The sequence below is a fragment of the Brienomyrus brachyistius genome, chromosome 4 (genome assembly GCF_023856365.1).
Source record: "Brienomyrus brachyistius isolate T26 chromosome 4, BBRACH_0.4, whole genome shotgun sequence".
NCBI classification, from domain to species: domain Eukaryota; kingdom Metazoa; phylum Chordata; class Actinopteri; order Osteoglossiformes; family Mormyridae; genus Brienomyrus; species Brienomyrus brachyistius.
The window spans coordinates 10090315-10108373 of NC_064536.1; the positions used below are offsets into that span (position 1 = coordinate 10090315).

General features: G+C 40.7%; 1 protein-coding gene across 4 annotated transcripts; it reads left to right on the forward strand.

Moving 5' to 3' along the window:
• Positions 1-6436: 6436 nt before the first annotated feature.
• On the forward strand, positions 6437-17510 carry LOC125740791 (CMRF35-like molecule 3). Of its 4 annotated transcripts, none has more exons than XM_049012443.1 (9): positions 6437-7017; positions 9263-9562; positions 11958-12272; positions 12716-12857; positions 15791-15885; positions 16163-16274; positions 16508-16579; positions 16671-16736; positions 17066-17510. In XM_049012443.1, the coding sequence occupies exons 1-8, from the start codon at positions 6972-6974 to the stop codon at positions 16702-16704; spliced, it is 1116 nt and encodes a 371-aa protein (XP_048868400.1). In that variant the 5' UTR covers positions 6437-6971; the 3' UTR covers positions 16705-16736; positions 17066-17510. The 4 variants fall into 4 exon arrangements, with proteins under 4 accessions (XP_048868400.1, XP_048868399.1, XP_048868402.1 ...); XM_049012442.1 differs by having other exon boundaries at positions 17069-17510; XM_049012445.1 differs by having other exon boundaries at positions 16249-16274.
• Positions 17511-18059: the final 549 nt, after the last annotated feature.

Genomic DNA, 18059 nt, shown 5'->3' on the forward strand with positions numbered 1-18059 from the left:
TAAAACGTTTTATGTACAAATTAACATTTTTCATTTTGGTCAATAACTGCACACTTCCAAACTCAGTTCACAACAATTACAAACAAATCCATTCATCCATCCATTTTCCAAACCGCTTATCCTACTGGGAGCCTATCCCGGAAGCAATGGGCACGAGGCATTAAAAACATAATGGATAAAAAGAATGATATAATGAATATAATATTTTAATTTTTTTGCACCAGTAAGAAGTGTTTCCTTCTGTTTGGTTGCTTCAGAATGTGTGGCAGATGCTGCGACTGAGGACGATTTGCTCACAGATATGCACAGAGCCAGACATTCTGCCCGTTTGGGATGCTAATATTTCAAGTGGTTAAAAAGATTGGTTGTGCTGTAACCTGTTTTATGTATCTTTGCAAATTACAGTTGATACAAACTATTTCCACACAATCAAAGCAGAACCTTTTTTGGAATCAGTTCTTCCTCATCAGCCAAGTCACACACTTTGTTTACTTGACAGCTTAGCCAACCCGTCTATGGAATGTGTGTTGCTTAATGTGACACAAGTACAATCTTGTTAGCAGTCCGATGAAAGTTTACACACACACACACACGCACACACACACACACACACCAAATTAACTTATGGGTTACAAAAAAGATCAATTAATTTCTTAATTCAAGATCTAGTCATTAGATTGAGATCCACGAGAGACAATTAGCAGCTGTGTCCAGTTTACTTTATTTAGCCCTCCTACTTCAGCGCATCTAGCACATATCCCAGGCACAAGATCTTCTTGATTTAGCTAGACTTTGAGCATTTTTTCCTAGCGATTTTCTTACTACACTACAAAATCTTACTGCACTACAATCCAAAATCCCGTGACCTATGCTTTCATCTACAGACATTGTAGACAGATTTACTTTGCCCCTGGATCTACTACACATATCGCCCGGCCATCACCTGCCCACCGACCACCGCTTACACCTGTTCATTTAAATATTGTTTTGCCCTGTCTGGCTCTGACTCTGACTGTGGACCTTGTTTATTGTCTTTCCAATAAAGCCCTTTCTCTTACATCTGACCCACTGATATCACACAACAGGCATTGTGTGATATGCACTTGCCAGTTTGTTCTGTCATTATAATAACAGTGTCAAGTAGTGCACTTGTAACTGGCCATTTATTGTAAGCTCAACTTAAATGCATTTATACTTAGTTGAAAAAGCATGGGGGGTGGCATGGTGGTGCAGTGGTTAGCACTGTTGCATCACAACTCTGGGACCCGGATTCGAGTCTCCGCTTGGGTCACATGTGTGTGGAGTTTGCATGTTCTCCCCATGTCGTTGTGGGGTTTCCTCTGGGTACTCCAGTTTCTCCCCACAGTCCAAAGACATGCTGAGGCTGATTGGACTTGCTAAATTGCCCATAGGAATTCCTGTGTGTATGAATGGTCTGTGAGTGTGCGATGCAATGGGATGGCCCCCCATCCTGGGTTGTTCCCTGCCACGTACCCATTGCGGACCCCCCACAACCCAGTAGGATAAGCAATTTGAAAAATGGATGGATGCATGAAAAAGCACATTCAGTCAATTCTTGTATTCTTGCCACCCTGGTTACTCCACTCACAACCCGCAAGACCTGTTTGTGTGCACATCAAGATTTTGAGAAACAGATTTTGCACTTTCAGATTAGAAACCAAACTGCATTTTGTTGTTAGACTACTTGTACTTTGCGCATTGATAATAAAGTTGAATCTTAAGGAGTGTGTTAAATAGCCACCCATCTCTGCTGTAGTAAATCTGGTGAGCTCTACACAATGGCCAGAAAAACAGTGGTCAGATCTGAAGACCTTTTGAGAAAGAAACGACTTGCTGACAGAAGGCCAGTGTGACTGCAACTATCAGCGGCTGTGGTGACATTCATTTATTATTTGCCTTTAGCGCCATCTGGAGTACACAGGAGACAAGAACAGCCGCGCTTGCAATATATATATATATATATATATTTTTTTATTTTATGTTATCACAGGATCACAAGTTTATCTTATCTTAAGAAAACAAAGCTTGTTTTCTAGTGATAATCAGTCGATTATGATCATTATTATAATGTTCATCAGGAGATTAGAAGTGCCATGCCAGCATGCATACATAGTATTTTGTCTGTAGTAATTTAACCTGAAAATGTGAGGAGCACCTATTACTGATCAATGCATTATACTGTACTTCAGTCAAGGTCTAGCACAGGCAGAAATTGCATTGTGCCTTTCTGTCAGAGATAACATATTCATTCAGATCAGTTTTCAGTTTTCTTTTGTTGTTTCGAGATATGATATATTATCTAGGGGATCACTGAGAGAGTCGGTGTCCTTGACAACTTGTCTCAGTCACGGCAACTTGACCAGACCATCACTGACAGAGGCCACTCAGCGACGTCTCCAGGACTGGAAAAGACAATGAGGCCAGGGCTGGAACCTGTAGCCAAGCAATAATGGACACTGGATTGGTGCAGGTATTACCGGAGTTGGACCTAGAATGATGCTTTGTTGAGGTGCATGCTATAGCTGTAAGGTATGCTTGTTGTGATGCTAGATCCAGTGTTGTAAATTGTAACCAATCACTCTGCTGATACTTCATTTTAATTTTAGCATCACACAAAACTGGAAAACCAATACAGCCTCTCCCCGGGTTACGATGGGGTTACATTCCGACAAACCTGTTATAAGGCAAAAATGCATTTTAGTACAGTACACCTACCCTAACAAACATCATGGCCTAGCCTATGCTTACAACACTTACATTAACCTAGAGTAAAATCATTAACACAAAGCCTATTTTATAATACACTGTTGATTATGTCATGTAATTTACTGAATAATGCACTGAAAGTGAAAATCATGTACCCATCGTAAAGCCAAAATATGACCATTATATCCCAGGGAGCATCTGTGCACCCAGATGACACATCAAACACAATTATTTTAAGGACTCATGATTACTCCTCTACACATTGTTATATCCGTAACTGTTTTGGATTATTGGGACAGCGATTACAACTTGGACTCCAACTGAACGCTAACAGTGTTTTATTGAAGAGGCCAAGAACGTTACATAGCAGCCTGGCAGCACAATACAACAGTGCATGCCCATGACCCATAAATACCTTTGTGTTCCTCACTACGGAAGTCATGCTGGTCCATGCTGGTCCAGCATCTGGCAGCTCAGGGTGGGAAAGCGGTGCAGCATCAACATTGGTTATGGTGGGGATGGGGCGCTGCTGACCACAGCTCGGGACGCTGTGGTTCGGTATAAGGAATACTTTGAGAACCTCCTCAATCCCACCGACACGCCTTCCAATGAGGAAGCAGAGTCTGGGACTTGGGGGTGGACTCCCCTATCTCTAGGGCGGAGGTTGCTGAGGTGGTTAAAAAGCTCCTCGGTGGCCGGGCCCTGGGGGTGGATGAGATCCGCCAGGAGTTCCTCAAGGCTCTGGATGTTGCGGGACTGTCCTGGCTGACACGCATCTGCGGCATCGCGTGGACATCGGGGGCAGTGTCTTTGGACTGGCAGACCAGGGTGGTGGTTCCCCCTCTTTAAGAAAGGGAACTGGAGGGTGTGCTCCAACTATAGGGGGATCACACTCCTCAGCCTCCCTGGTAAGGTCTATTCAGGGGTGCTGGAGAAGAGGGTCTGTCGGATTGTCGAACCTCGGATTCAGAAGGAGCAGTGTGGTTTTCACCCTGGCCGTGGAACAGGGGACCAGCTCTATACTCTCAGCAGGGTCCTGGAGGGTGCGTAGGAGTTTGTCCAACCAGTCTACATGTACTTTGTGGACCTGGAGAAAACATTCGACCGTGTCCCTCGGGGAGTCCTGTGGGAAGTGCTCCGGGAGTATGGGGTGCCGGGCTGCCTTATAAGGGCTGTTTGGTCCCTGTACGACTGATGTCAGAGCTTGGTCTGCATTGTCGGCAGTAAGTCGGACTCGTTTCTGGTGAGGGTTGAACTCCACCAGGGCTGCCCTTTGTCACCAAATCTGTTCATAACTTTTATGGACAGAATTTCTAGGCGCAGAGCGTTGAGGGTGTCCGACTTGGTGACCTCAGGATTAGGTCTCTGCTTTTTTTTTTGCAGATGATGTGCTTCTGTTGGCCTCATCAGACCGTGACCTTGGGCTCCCACTGGAGCAGTTCGCAGCGTGAAGCGGCTGGGATGAAAATCAGCACCTCCAAATCCGAGACCATGGTCCTCAGTCGGAAAAGGGTGGAGTGCTCTCTCCAGGTCGGGGAGGGGGTCCTTCCCCAAGTGGAGGAGTTTTAGTATCTTGGGTTCTTGTTTACAAGTGAGGGAAGGATGGAGTGGGAGATTGACAGGCAGATCGGTGCGACGTCAGCAGTGATGTGGGCGCTGCATCGGTCTGTCATGGTGAAGAATCTGGTCATATGTGAGGAATGGTGCAATCTACACAGCAAAAAAATCTGATGATCCACAACACCATTGACTTCTAGCTAAATGTCATAAAATTGCACTAATTGTTGAAAAGGTGGTAAGCACAAAAATGTTTAGTACCTTTACAAACGGCGCCCCATACATGCGGGTGTATATATTTGCATATGTATATACAAACACATACACCATTCAACCACAACATTAATATAATCTGCCTAATACTTTGTAGGTTCTGTTGAGTCATGGACTCCACATGACGTCTGCAGGTATCTGGCACTTAGCCTTAGCAGTAAGTTATGCTTTAAGTCCTGAAAGTTGTGAGGTGGGTCCTCCATTGATAGAACTTGTTTGTTAAGCAGATCCCATATATGCTGGATTGGACTGAGATTTAGGGAATTTAGAGGCCAAGTCAACACCTTGAATTCCTTTTCATGTCCCTCAAACCATTCCTGAGCAATTTTTACAGTGTGGCAGGGCGCATTATCCTGCTGCAACAGGCTGCCACCAAGGGAAATACCCTTATCATGAAAAGGTCTACTTGGTCTGCAACACTGTTTAGGTAGGTGGTATATGTCAAAGTAACATCCACACAAATGCCAGGGCCCAAGGTTTCCTATACCTCCACTGATTTGGCCTCTTCCCATAGTGCATCCTGGTGCCCTCTCTTCCTCAGGTAAGCCTCATGCATGCATCCGGCCATCCGTATAATGTACCAGAAAACATGGCTCATCAGACCTGTCCACCTTCTTCCATTTCTCCATGGTCCAGTTTTAATTATAAGTAACATATAAAACATCCATCCATCCATTTTCCAAACCACTTATCCTACTGGGTCGCGGGGGTTCCGGAGCCTATCCCAGAATCAATGGGCACAAGGCAAGGAACAACCCAGGATGGGGGGCCAGCTCATCGCAGGGCACATTCACACACGCATGCGCACCTACGGGTAATTTTAGCAACTCCAATTAGCCTCAGCATGTTTTTGGACTGTGGGGGGAAACCAGAGTACCCGGAGGAAACCCCACGATGACATGGGGAGAACATGCAAACTCCGCACACATGTGACCCAGGCGGAGACTCGAACACGGGTCCCAGAGGTGTGAGGCAACAGTGCTAACCACTGCACCACCATGCTGCCCCCATATAAAACATATGGCTTGGCAAACTGAAATGTTTATATTGATCATAATGTATGACTTTGTGTCTGAACATTTGACCTGCAGAGATGGGATTTCTGTCCAGGGTGTCTCGATAAACTGAACTTAAGGTGCTTCTTGTTGACACAGCATATTGAAAAACTGAAAGTATGTGCGTATATATCGTACTACAGAACAACAGGATGTGTAAACCGCGTGCAAAGCCTGTCAGCAGACAGTTCTATCTGGCTGAATTATAAAGGGCCTCCACTGACCACAACTGTGCAAGCCTGACATCCTCTGCTGTGCATGCTGCCTCTCTCAGTTTGTGCTTTTATATTTTATCATTATGCTATTGATTATTCAGGCATTTTCAGTATAAGGAACCACACACTGGTCAAAGATGAAATCCAGTTAGACAGCAACAGGCACTGTATGTGTGTCTTTCCTCATGTTTAAAAAAATTATTAAACATCATATTAAACCAAAGTATTAAGGAATTGGTTTAGAGAACTATAGTTGTGATTTCAAATTTATTTGATACAAATTAGTAGATACAAACCATTTCCACACTATCAAGTAGAACCCTTTTTGGAATCAGTTCTGCATACACTCAGTCCTGATCAGTCCAGATTTTGAGAAAATGTTCCTGGTCCAAATAGATGCATCCAGTGTTGGGATTGGAGCTGTGTTAGCAGAAGGTGAAAGAGAGGAGGAGAGACCTGTGCTGTATCTCAGCCGCAAGCTCCTACTGAGAGAGACCAGATATTCCACCACAGTGAAGAAATGCCTGGCAATGACGTGGGCTTTAGACAGCTTACAGTGCTACATTCTTGGATGTACTTAGAGTATTTCCTGGGAATGTATCACCGAGCTTTAACCTGGCTCAACTCAATGGTGGACAAGAATGTTATTGCTGTAGTTCTGATGCAGCCCCTTAACACACGGGCATCACTATTGTAAAATGATCTTGTACGGCACCCGAAGACAAGGATGTGATCTTTGTACCAGTTATATGCTCTGTCAGGACTCCCGGGGAGTCAATAAGAAGTTGAGTGGGGACTGAATCTAATGGACATGTGATAGGTTTAGTTTTGATTTTTATTTTATTTTTTACTAATCTTGTGAGAAACAGAGAACAGAAGTGCAGAGACAAAACAGATCATATATGTTAAAGTTGCATGTATGCATATAATCACTCACAGGAATTCATAGTTTGAAATTAATGCATAACAGCATCCACTGTCATTCTTAAGACGGTAAAAACTGTCTGTATGAGTATGTAAGGTACTTGTGAGATGTGGTCATGCAACAGGAAGTCAGAGTTATTCACCAGAAAGCACATGTTACTGAGCTATTAGGTCACAAGCTATGAACTGTTTCAGATGAGAAACACTGTGTGGTGCAAAGATGATTCTAGGATTCTTCTTCATTTCTGTCATTGCTGTTTTATCAGGTAAGATTCAGTCACTAAGTATTCTGCCTTAATACCAGAATAACTGTTATCTTTCAGTAACAATAATACGTAATACAAACAAAACTAAGCTAAGAAAAAAGAAAAATAATGATTTATCTTGCTGCCAATTGCTATCGGCTACATAGTCAAGTGGATAATTTTATGATTTCCATTATTTTCATTAAGAAAGGTATTAATGCAGGCATTAATTCATATTTGCATAGTTAGTATTTTGTAGCTGAGAGTAAAGCTGTATAGTACAATGGAATACATGCAAAAATATATATTGTAATTTATACGACTTTAATTTTTGCATTTCTATAATTAACAAGTTACCCAGTTATAAGTTTCCATAAATGTTGTAACGGCTTTGTAAAATAACAGTGTAAATCTTTTGAATAATATTTACATTCTATACATTATGTGTCAATGTATCTCTGTGTATGTATATATATATATATATATATATATATATATATATATATATATATAAACATTAATGCAATGTGTATATATATAAAAATTCAAATCAGTTGCATTTCTATGCTTGATATACTTAGAGATATGTCTGTATGATGGTATTTAAATGTACAAGTAACTGAACCCTAAATATCATTAAAAAGCAGGACCCTACTGCCTTCAAGCAAACAAACAAACAAACAGATAAATAAGTTTGTATATATGCATGTATGTATATATATGCTTTGGATAAAAATAAAGAGACCACTGTGTATTTCTCAACAATTCTGCATTTTTAAATCTTGGTTTAATCTTGGTTCTACTAGCAGAAAGCTACACTGAACAGCAGGTAGCTTCCAGATTCAAAATTTCTAAGACATCAGAACAAGAATAAGGTGAAGACACTGGAAATGACCAGAAACCAGCCAGGTACAGGGTGGTGCCACTTTATAATGGCAGAGATGGCAGGAAATTATCTGACAGTTTCTCATGAATCAGAGGATGACATCAAGTGACCTTCAAACGGAATGGGAAACATTAAGTGCTGGTGTGAAGTGCACTGCCAGGACAGTGTGTGTCAGGCTCCTAGAAGCAGGACTGCAGTCCCAAAAATCAAGGAAGAAGCCCTTCATTAATGAGAAACAAAGAACCAGGCTGCAGTTTGCAAAAAATATGTTATTCACTGATTTGCACACATAAATTAGTAAAACATAAAATTGCTGAAGTCTCTTAATTTTTCCAGAGCTATATACACACAGACAATTTATATAATCACTTGAAAAAAGAAGAAGAAGCTGAGGTCCTCCTGCTGTAAGTTTGAAAAGCCTTTGCTTGTTAACACTTGCTACATGCCCACACTTTTCGATTAGTGCTATAGCCAAGTAGACCATTCGGCTGGTGCTACAGCTTACAGCAGGAGTGTCTCCACTTCTTTAGTGTTTCTCAGATGACATTCAAAGCCCCAACTTGGTGAGCACCCTGCATGTTTATAAGGATTGGTAGTATTTCTCTGACCCAGGGAAGCAAAACCTTCCTCTTTGTTTAGTATCATGTAATCATTTGTTTCATTTATGTCTTTAGAAATGCACAGGATGCAGCAATGGAAAAATTATTCTACTAGTGTTAAACCACATATACTAGGTTAAAACCACATATACTAGGTTTAAACCACATATACTAGGTTTAAACCAGTTGGGCCTCCTAAATTTATTTTTTCATTTAAATGGCAAATTTTCATAAAGTTACATTTGTTTTTTTTTCAAATGGCATTATTGTCAAATGAATTACAAAATGCTATTATTTTATATATTGTATGATATGTCTATGTATGCTTAATATTCTCTTTATGTATTGCTTGTGGTAAACCTAATCTAAATTGTATTTATATTTAGAATAAAATTGTGTTTTCTAATAAATCTACCATTAATAGTAATGATCTAACAGATAGACATTGAATTATTAAAACAAACTGTCTTGAATGAAGGTAGTATGCTGCCGAGTTTTTGGTTAAATGTGGATTTTCATTTCACCTCTTTGTTGTTCACTGTACAAAGGATCACAAAAAACTGTCAAATTACAAAGGTCCACTGTTTAATTCAGTATAATTCAAGGGGTTAACTATTTATATATGCATGTCTAACATAAGGCAGCGGAAAGTTTTTTTCAAATACATGCACAGCGTGTGAAAACCACACATTCTCAGAGGCTCATAATAGGTGCAGGAGACCTTCCTGTTAATCTTTTCTCTTTTAAAAAACATGTAACCATTTCTCTTTTGTTTCTGCAGGCACTAATGGTGAGATGGGACGTATAAACATAACAGTTCAGGAAGAAAAGAATGTGATCATTCCATGTTCCTATGATAACAAGTATACTGATTATCAGAAACAATGGTGCATGGAATCAATGGCAACTTGTTTTTCTCAAAGAGGCCTTATGTCAGTCACTGATTCCCCTGATCAGGGTGTCTTCACAGTGACCATGAGGAGCCTGCAGAGTGATGATTCTGGCATATATTTATGTGCTGTACAATCTGTTGGGGAAATCAGAGCAGTTGACAATTCATATAACATAACAGTCATCAAAGGTAATATGTTCTTAATATGACATTTAAATTGTGTTATATATGGAATGGGCAGAAGACGGTTGATTCTGCCATCAAAGTTAAAATAACACCTAAAGTTACGTACTTTCGAGTTAAGCGTATTCTCCCCTCCTCAGCGTGGACATGCCCACCGCACTTCACCTGAAGGAGAAGGCCTCGCAGAACAGGAAGCATAAATTTATGCTTAATAGGGTAGAGGGCTGGGATTTTAGTTTTGGTTAGGAATAATATATCATAGATTAAGCGTATAAGCTTAAGCTTGTTTTAACCATGCGTTTCACTGCATAATTGTTTTATCAGAAATGCATTCTTAACTTTCAGTCTATATTAGCAATAATACAAATATTTGCACCATATATTTTGTTTAGGCATATTTCCTTGTTTATGCAGAATTGTTCTGAATGAAGAGGGGAAAAAACTGAAGTATATGCATTTGATTTTACGATAAGGGCCATTCCTCACAAACTCATTAACGTAACACTTTTCTCGAATTTTTTAAAGTAGTTTGACGTCAAGCTAACAAATTTTTGTGCTTTTGCAAATGATCAATGTTGCTTTTGTAGAATGATCAAAATCGAATGGTTTAAAAACATTTTGTCTAGTTTTGTGTTTTTTGATTTTTTAAACTGCAACAGTGGTGCCTATTTGGGGAAAATGGTTGATCATTAAATCTGAGCTTTAAATTATGTAATTTTAATACGCCTAAAAATTTCAGGCATTGTCAATTGCTTTGCACAAAATTCAGAAACAGTATTTATTCTTGTTTCTTGCTGGAATAGAAGTGACATGGAAATGCATAAAAATATGAAGCAGAGCAGAAATTGAGCAGGCCTAATTATTTTTGTACCCCAATTACATGTAATGCATCAATGAACATTTTTTGCTTGTGTCTCCATATTATTTCTGCATCACAAAATTTGATTTACTTTTGTCTAATATTCATTGCTGGCAGCAGTGAAACTTGCCAGCACATATTAGCGAGATAAGATTACATGGCTTTTTATTCTGTAGAAAATGAAAGATCGATCTGCTGGCCAGATTTAATTAGAATCAATAGAATAAGTTGTGGCGCAGTTACATGTCAAATTATATGTGAAATTTAACCTACAAATTTTTTGCATCTCCCGTGCTTATTAAGGTCCCAGTTCTTGTTGTATGATGTGAAAGTGATAAAAGAAAATTCCAGATCAAGGCAGACCAGAGACCAAACTCTGAAACTTTGGCGTGAAAGCACCTATGGTTACCAATTAGACGAGTGTCCTGGTGAGGTAATTCAAGAATTTGAATAAAAAATGGAGCATTTCACGATCCACCCGAAAACACGTGTTGCATTCAGTGTTGGTCAGTTGAAGCACATCAAGGCGAGGGTGGAATATTCTGGTTGTCTCTGTCTGCCACACTCGCCGGAGTGCATGTACATTTACTGCATCTTAGGATCATGAGGACGTTCCTTTGAACCTGTTATTTTGTCCTTTTAAGTGAATCATTTTTTAATCAACCAACTGTTTAGCCTAATTGATTTACCTGCTAGGTATGTAGACAAAGCAGATGTCACTTGGATACTGCGTGATGTTAATATACTTGTTTCTTATAATATATACCATGTAATATACATGTTTATGCTTATATAACACAATAGAGTATAGAAATATATGTCTCATGTAATTATATGAATTATTCACACCTGTTCAAGGTGAAAAGTTGTATAGCAACAGCAATATGTGCTTGCTTGTCGGGTTAGAGTTGTACTGTATAACAGACTGCCGGTGTGTTTGGTTAGAATACATGCCTGGCGAGTGTGGATTCAGTTGCAGGGAGTGTTGCTGCATGGTTGTAGTTGTGTGTGTGTGTGTGTGTGTGGTCTTATTGTGACTTGGTGAAAAAACATAGCCTAGCTGATTAGCTAGGTTTGCAATCTTAAAACCATCCCCCTGCCCTCCCCCAGGATTGGGATGAAATGGAAATTTTCTTGTGAGAGTGGGACAGGACAGGAGTGAAAATCCACTCTAATACCTCTAATACAGCCCTCCAGAGCACATAGTGAAAAATGCACTTATGTGTACTTAAGTCAGTGGCTGAATGCACTTAAGAGTCATTTACATGCAATATGCCCATATTTTTGTGTTTATCTGCCCAAAATGTGTAAATCGCCTAAGTGCACTTAAGTCGATGGGAGAATACGCTTAAGTTAAAAAACACACAGCTTTGCACTTTTTTGACTTAAGTGCATGGGAGAATCAACCTCAAGATAAATAATTCCATGTTAAACAGTCTTGAATTACCAAAAGTATTCATAAATCCACACTGAGATACAAAGATATACAGACACACTTTAACCACTGCAGATAACATGTATCCATTCTGTCTCTCCGTTAAGGTTCTCCAGACCTGTCAGTGAGGGACATCATGGTGAATGGTGAGGTGGGCGGTACTGTCACTGTACAGTGTCTCTACAGTGACAAAGACAAGTACACCAAGAAGACATGGTGCAGGAGAAACATGGAGAAGTCCTGTTTACAAACATGGAGCAGAACTTTCGACAGAGACAGAACTAAACTGCATGTCAATAATGTACAAAGAATAATGACTGTGACTCTGACCAGACTGGAGATGAAGGACACAGACTGGTACTGGTGTGGTGTGGGAGACTTAAACTTCCCCGTTCATATTACTGTTTCTCATCAAACACAGAGTAAGCTAAACACTGAACAAACCATGACTCTCAAATAGATATGATAATAATGTTACACTGATTGACTATCAATTTAATACTCATAAATAATATTCATATTTTAAATCTATGCTAGGGTTCCTTTGGGTTGTCCGGTTTCCCCCATAGGCCAAACACTTGTTACAGTGAATTGGAGTTACCATATTGTACTGTAGGTGTGAATCTGTGAATGAGTGTTGTGCATGTGCCCTGTGATGGGTTGGCACTCCATCCTGGGTTATTCTCCGCCTTGTGCCCATAGCGTCTGGGATAAGCTCCAGCCCCTGCAACCCTGCATAGAAAAATGGGTATGAAAAAATGAATGAAAGGAAATTCTCATTACAAATCGCACAGCAGTTGTGTTTCACTAATTCTATGTAATCGTGTTATATGAATAAACTCAGAAATACTGAACTGTGTTACAGCTACTAGAGGTTCAACAACTCTGACGACCTTGACTACAAACATGCCAACAACATCATCGACAGAATCTTCAGCAGTTCCATCTTCAACTGACTTGATACCTACTGGAGCCAGAAATGGGACACATGCACAGCGTTTCACCAGGTGCAGTGTTAAGTAGTTAATCAAATCTTATATCAATAATTAATCAACAACTAATCAAATCCTGTACCAATATTTAAGGAAAATATGTATGAAATATAAATAATGCCCTGCGACCCAGTAGGATAATGGATGGATGGATATAAATAATGTAATCCAAGTAACAAGAAAAGACTATGCCTACAGTATGTGTCAGAGTGCTGGTGAAGTGCTGGGTTGCGCACAGGCAGGTAAGCCGGCAAGGAACAGGCGAGCAGGCGAAAGTGGGGAAAACGGGGATTTATTCACGGGAAGGGCAGGACGGAACACAAGCACGTACATTGACTATCATCAATGACGGACCAGGAACAAAGGCAAGACATGGACTGAAATAGACAGGACTGGGCGAAAATAATCGGACACAGCTGGGTACGATCGGGGAAGCACACGTGGATAATCAGGGGGGCGTGGCACACACGAGGATCGTATGAGCTGGGCGTGACAGTATGTGAAGTTATATATCCATCCATCCATTGATCCATCCATGCATCTTGCTCTGCTTATCTGGGTCTGGGTAGAGGTGGCAGCAGTCTAAGCAGAGATGTCTAGATCACACTCTCCCCAGCCACCTGCTCCAGCTTCTCCAGTGATACCATGGCGCTTACAAGCCAGCTGAGAGATGTAATCTCTCCAGCATGTCCTGGGTCTGCCCTGGGGAGTCCTCCCAGTTGGACAGCTCCTAATGAAGACTTCTGGGCATCCTAGCTGGATGCCTGACCCACCTCAGCTGGTTCCTTCTGATATGGAGGAGCAGTGGCTCTACTTCGATCCCCTCCTGAATGTCAGAGTTACTCACCCAGTCTGGCTGTGCTCAGACACCCTTGGAAGGAATCTTATTTCTACCGCTTCTTTCCACGATCTCATTCTTTTAGTCACTACCAGAGCATGTGACCATAACTGAGGGTAAAAACACAGATTGACCCGTAAACTCCTCCACTTCAGGCAGTAACTCATCCTCAACTTGGAAGGAGAAAATCCACCAGGATGAGAACCGTGGCCTGATCCTCATCCCAGCTGCTTCACATTTGGCTGCAGACTGCCCTAGTGCACATTGGACGTCACAGCTCAGTGAAGGACCATATCATTGCAAAACACAGAGGTGCAATCCTAGCGTCACAGAGTTAGACATCCTCCACCCCTTGATTGCAGCTAGAAACATGCATTGTTCCTCCTGGATCTGAGGTTCAACCAATGGCTGGATACTTCCCTCTATTTTTTTATTATTTTTTAGTGATTAATTGTCATTGTTGACACACCACAGCACACAGTGCGCAACACCGAAATGTGTTCTCTGCATTTAACCCATATGTGACATGGTGACATAGCAAGGGGCAGCTAATTCAGCGCCCAGGGAGCAGTGCCTCTAGTACCCATGCATAGTCCTTCCCAGGGAGACTGAGGAGTGTGGAAATTGGAACATACTGCTCAGTCCCCCTTCTTAAAGATTGGGACCAGCACCCCAGTCTGCCCATCCAGAGACACTGTTCCCGACCTCCACACAATGTTGAAAAGACGTGTCAGTCAAGACAGTGCAAAAACATCCTGAGCCTTCAGGAACTCAAGGCAAATTTCTCCCACTCCAGAGCCTTGCCACTGAAGACTTTTTGACTACCTCGGTGACCTCAGCCCTAGTGATGGGTGAGTCCTCCACCTTTTCTTCTCCCAAGGAAGGCATGTCACGGGATTCAGAAGGTCCTCAAAACATTCCTTCCATCACCTGACTCTTTCCCCAGTTGAGGTCAACAGGATTCTCTCCCTGCTGTAATCAGCATCCTCAAAGCCCTGCTTCCCCCTTCTACATCACCTTACACTTTGCCAGAGTCTCTTCGAGGCCAAACACAAATCATTTTCCATGGCCTCACCGAACTTCTCCCAGACTCGAGTTTCTGCTTCCGCTGCAGCCAAAACTGCAGCCCACCTAGACTGCCAGTACCTCAGAATGCTGATACCTCTGCTGCCTCCCTAAACTGCTGGTGGCCACCACCAGGTTCAGGAGTTGCCACAATGACATTCAACCTTATGGCCACAACTCTGCCCAACCTCCTCAACAGTGGAGGAAAGGAACATGGCTCAGTATCTCCAGCCTCACTCAGAACATAAGTGAAGTTATTCCAGTGGTTAAGGTTGAAAATCTCCCAGACAGGGGCAGCTACCAGATATATGCCACTGTGCATTTTGGTCTACCAGGTCTGTCTGGCGTTTTCCTCACCATCTGATCTGACTCATCACCAGATGGTGATCAGTTGACAGTTTACTCCTCTCTCCTCACAAGTGTCAAAGACATACAGCCACAGATCAGATGATGCGATTCCAAAATTGATCATCAAGCTGCTGTCTAGAGTGTTCTTGTATCAGGTGCATTTATAAACACCCTTATGCTCAAACATGGTATTTGCTATGGATAAATTATGGCTAAAACAAAACTGCAATAACAAAGCACCGTTGTGATGAACATCAGGCAGGCTGTTCCTCCCAGTTACACCCTTCCAGCTTTCACTGTCAGTACCTATGTGACTGTTAAAGTCCCCCCAGTCAAACAATAGAGTCCCCAGAGGGGGCGCCTTCCAGCTCCCAATCCAAAGTCTCCAAGATGGCCGGACATTTTGAACTATTCTTCAAAGCATAGGCACAGACCACAGTCAGAGCCTGTCCCCCGACCCAGAGTTGAAGGGAGGTGACCCTCGAACACTTGGGTAAACTCCAATGTAATGGCACCGAACTGGGGGGCTATGAGCTGACCCACACCTCTCACCCAGCGCAATTCCAAATAAATAACAATAACTTTAAAGACATTTAATTTTGTGTTCTCCAAATTTTGACATATTGATTGAAGACCCCATTAGCCTGTGAAGCTAACAACCCACCATTACTAACATGTATTTAAACAATTTGTACAGTGTGTCTCTGCTGAAAATACTTCTACCATCATGTGGATTCTTACTGCTTCTTCTGCTTGTTGTGATGGGAACCTGGAAGCTGTGGCAAATGCGGAGTAAGTATTTCCATCCATATTCTACACTTCTTACCCAGTACAGTGTCGTTGAAAGCCTGGAGCAATAAGCCATGTAAACTCCACACACATTAACCAACAGGGAGGAATGGGAATCAATTCTTCAATATGTGGATTTTCTAGGCTACAGTGATGAAAATTTCTCTAACCAAGAAAGAGTCTGTTCATTGATTTTGCATGAGCCATGTCTACATGAGCATTACTTTTCTATTTAATCAGATACAGATGATGCAGATTCACATTATGCACTTTAATCCAGGCCATTATCCACCAGAAATATCAGCCACAATAGACACAGAAGTTGGTATGAATTTGTGCAGAATGATTCTATTAACTTTATTACAGAGAGAAGAACAAGAAAAGGCAACAGAGTAAGTTAACATCTCACGGTGATACATAGATGTAATTTAAATTACAATAGTTGTGTTTTGAAATTTTTAATAAGTTTATTTAATTTTTACTGCCTTTACTTCTGATATTATTATACTCAGCATCTTGTTGCTTGCTGCTCAGTTTTACTCATTAGCATCACTGAAGAAGGCTGTCAATGCCAATGTCTGTGACTGTATTGTTTTCTGAACTGTGACTGTGTATTTTGGCTAAGATGGATACACACCATGATAATGAGGTTACATACAGTACTGCTGTCATCAAGGCAAATCGCCCATCAAAGGCTGTAAGTACAATTTCATTTGTCCATCATATGACTTACAGTATTTGGGAAAACAATGTATCACAGCAGGGTCCTTCTTTTCTGCTCATTACAGTCAAAAGAACGGCAGCTTAATGACTCTGAAGTGACCTACAGCTCTTTAGTGATCCAGCACAAATAGGTGAGTTAACTAGACCTGCACTACTCTCTAGGTGTCATGCACACATGATCACACTGACAAAATAGTAAGTGTAAAGCAATTTGTCTCTGAAGTTGATGCTGAGATTGACTTGATGACGCTGCCAGTTTTAGGTCTGAAAGAAACAAAAATATTTCAATAAAATCGTTACTGTATTCCATTTATGTATAAAAATAATAGCTATTTTTTAAATGGAAAATTGATTTTGGTGAGATGGTTTTAACAGTAATGTTAATGTGTTACTTTATGTGTCACTTGTGTTACTTTATCTGTGTCCTTCAGGTGACCTTTAACTCCTTATCTCTTCATAGCAGATATGAATGAAAAAAGGAAAATACAGAGAGATCATAATTCACCAAGAAGGAGCCTTATCATTTCATCAATTCACTAAGAAGAAACTTCCCCTTTTATATTTCTTGATGTCAGCATATTACAAAGTTGATTTTACATGTAAAAAAAACACATCTCTATTTTGTTAAATCTCAAAAACCTTTATATTCCCTCCAGCATCTTGATTTGAGCTTAATCTCTTACATTTCATCGTGAGTACAGATGGTAGAACTGTGGTTTTGTACTGCTTTTTTCAAATAAAATGTAGCAGCAATATACAACCCATAGATAACCAGAACTAGTTGGACAGAAGAACATCTGTATGAATGAAGATCTTCAGAAGAAATGTAAAGTGCTGTTTAGTACTGTTAATATGTTACAGTGATGTACCAGCATGGTTTATTCTGCATGGGTCTAAGGATTTTCAGTTACATAAACATCTTGAGCTTCACACGATTGTTCATGTAATGTGTTTTATTACTTGAATATGCATAGGTATGTTAAATTTAGATGGAATATGAATGGCCGTGGAAATTCAATCAAAAGAGAAAAGATTTTGCAGTAACTTAACCACCAAAGGGTAGATGTTGCTCTACTACAAGATAAATGAAAAGATAACGACGCTCTTAAAATTAAATGTGACTGGGTAGGCCAGGTTTTTCACTCATCATTTACAAATAAACAAAACAGTGTAATTAATATAGTTAACACAAGAATTACATATGTTAAGTTTTAAGAATTCAAAGACAATCTTGGGAAGATTCTTTGTGATGAAGCCATTATCAGTTGTGTTAAAGTACTGTTATGCAATATATGTGCAGCTGAAAAGGAAGATTCTGGTTTTATTAACAAAGTCAATAAATTACTGGGCAATATAGCACGGGGATTATAACCTGGCAATAGATACAGTTTTTGATAGAAGTCATCAAGTTGATAAATGTCATCAAGCCCTACAGATAGAACTGCAATTCATGA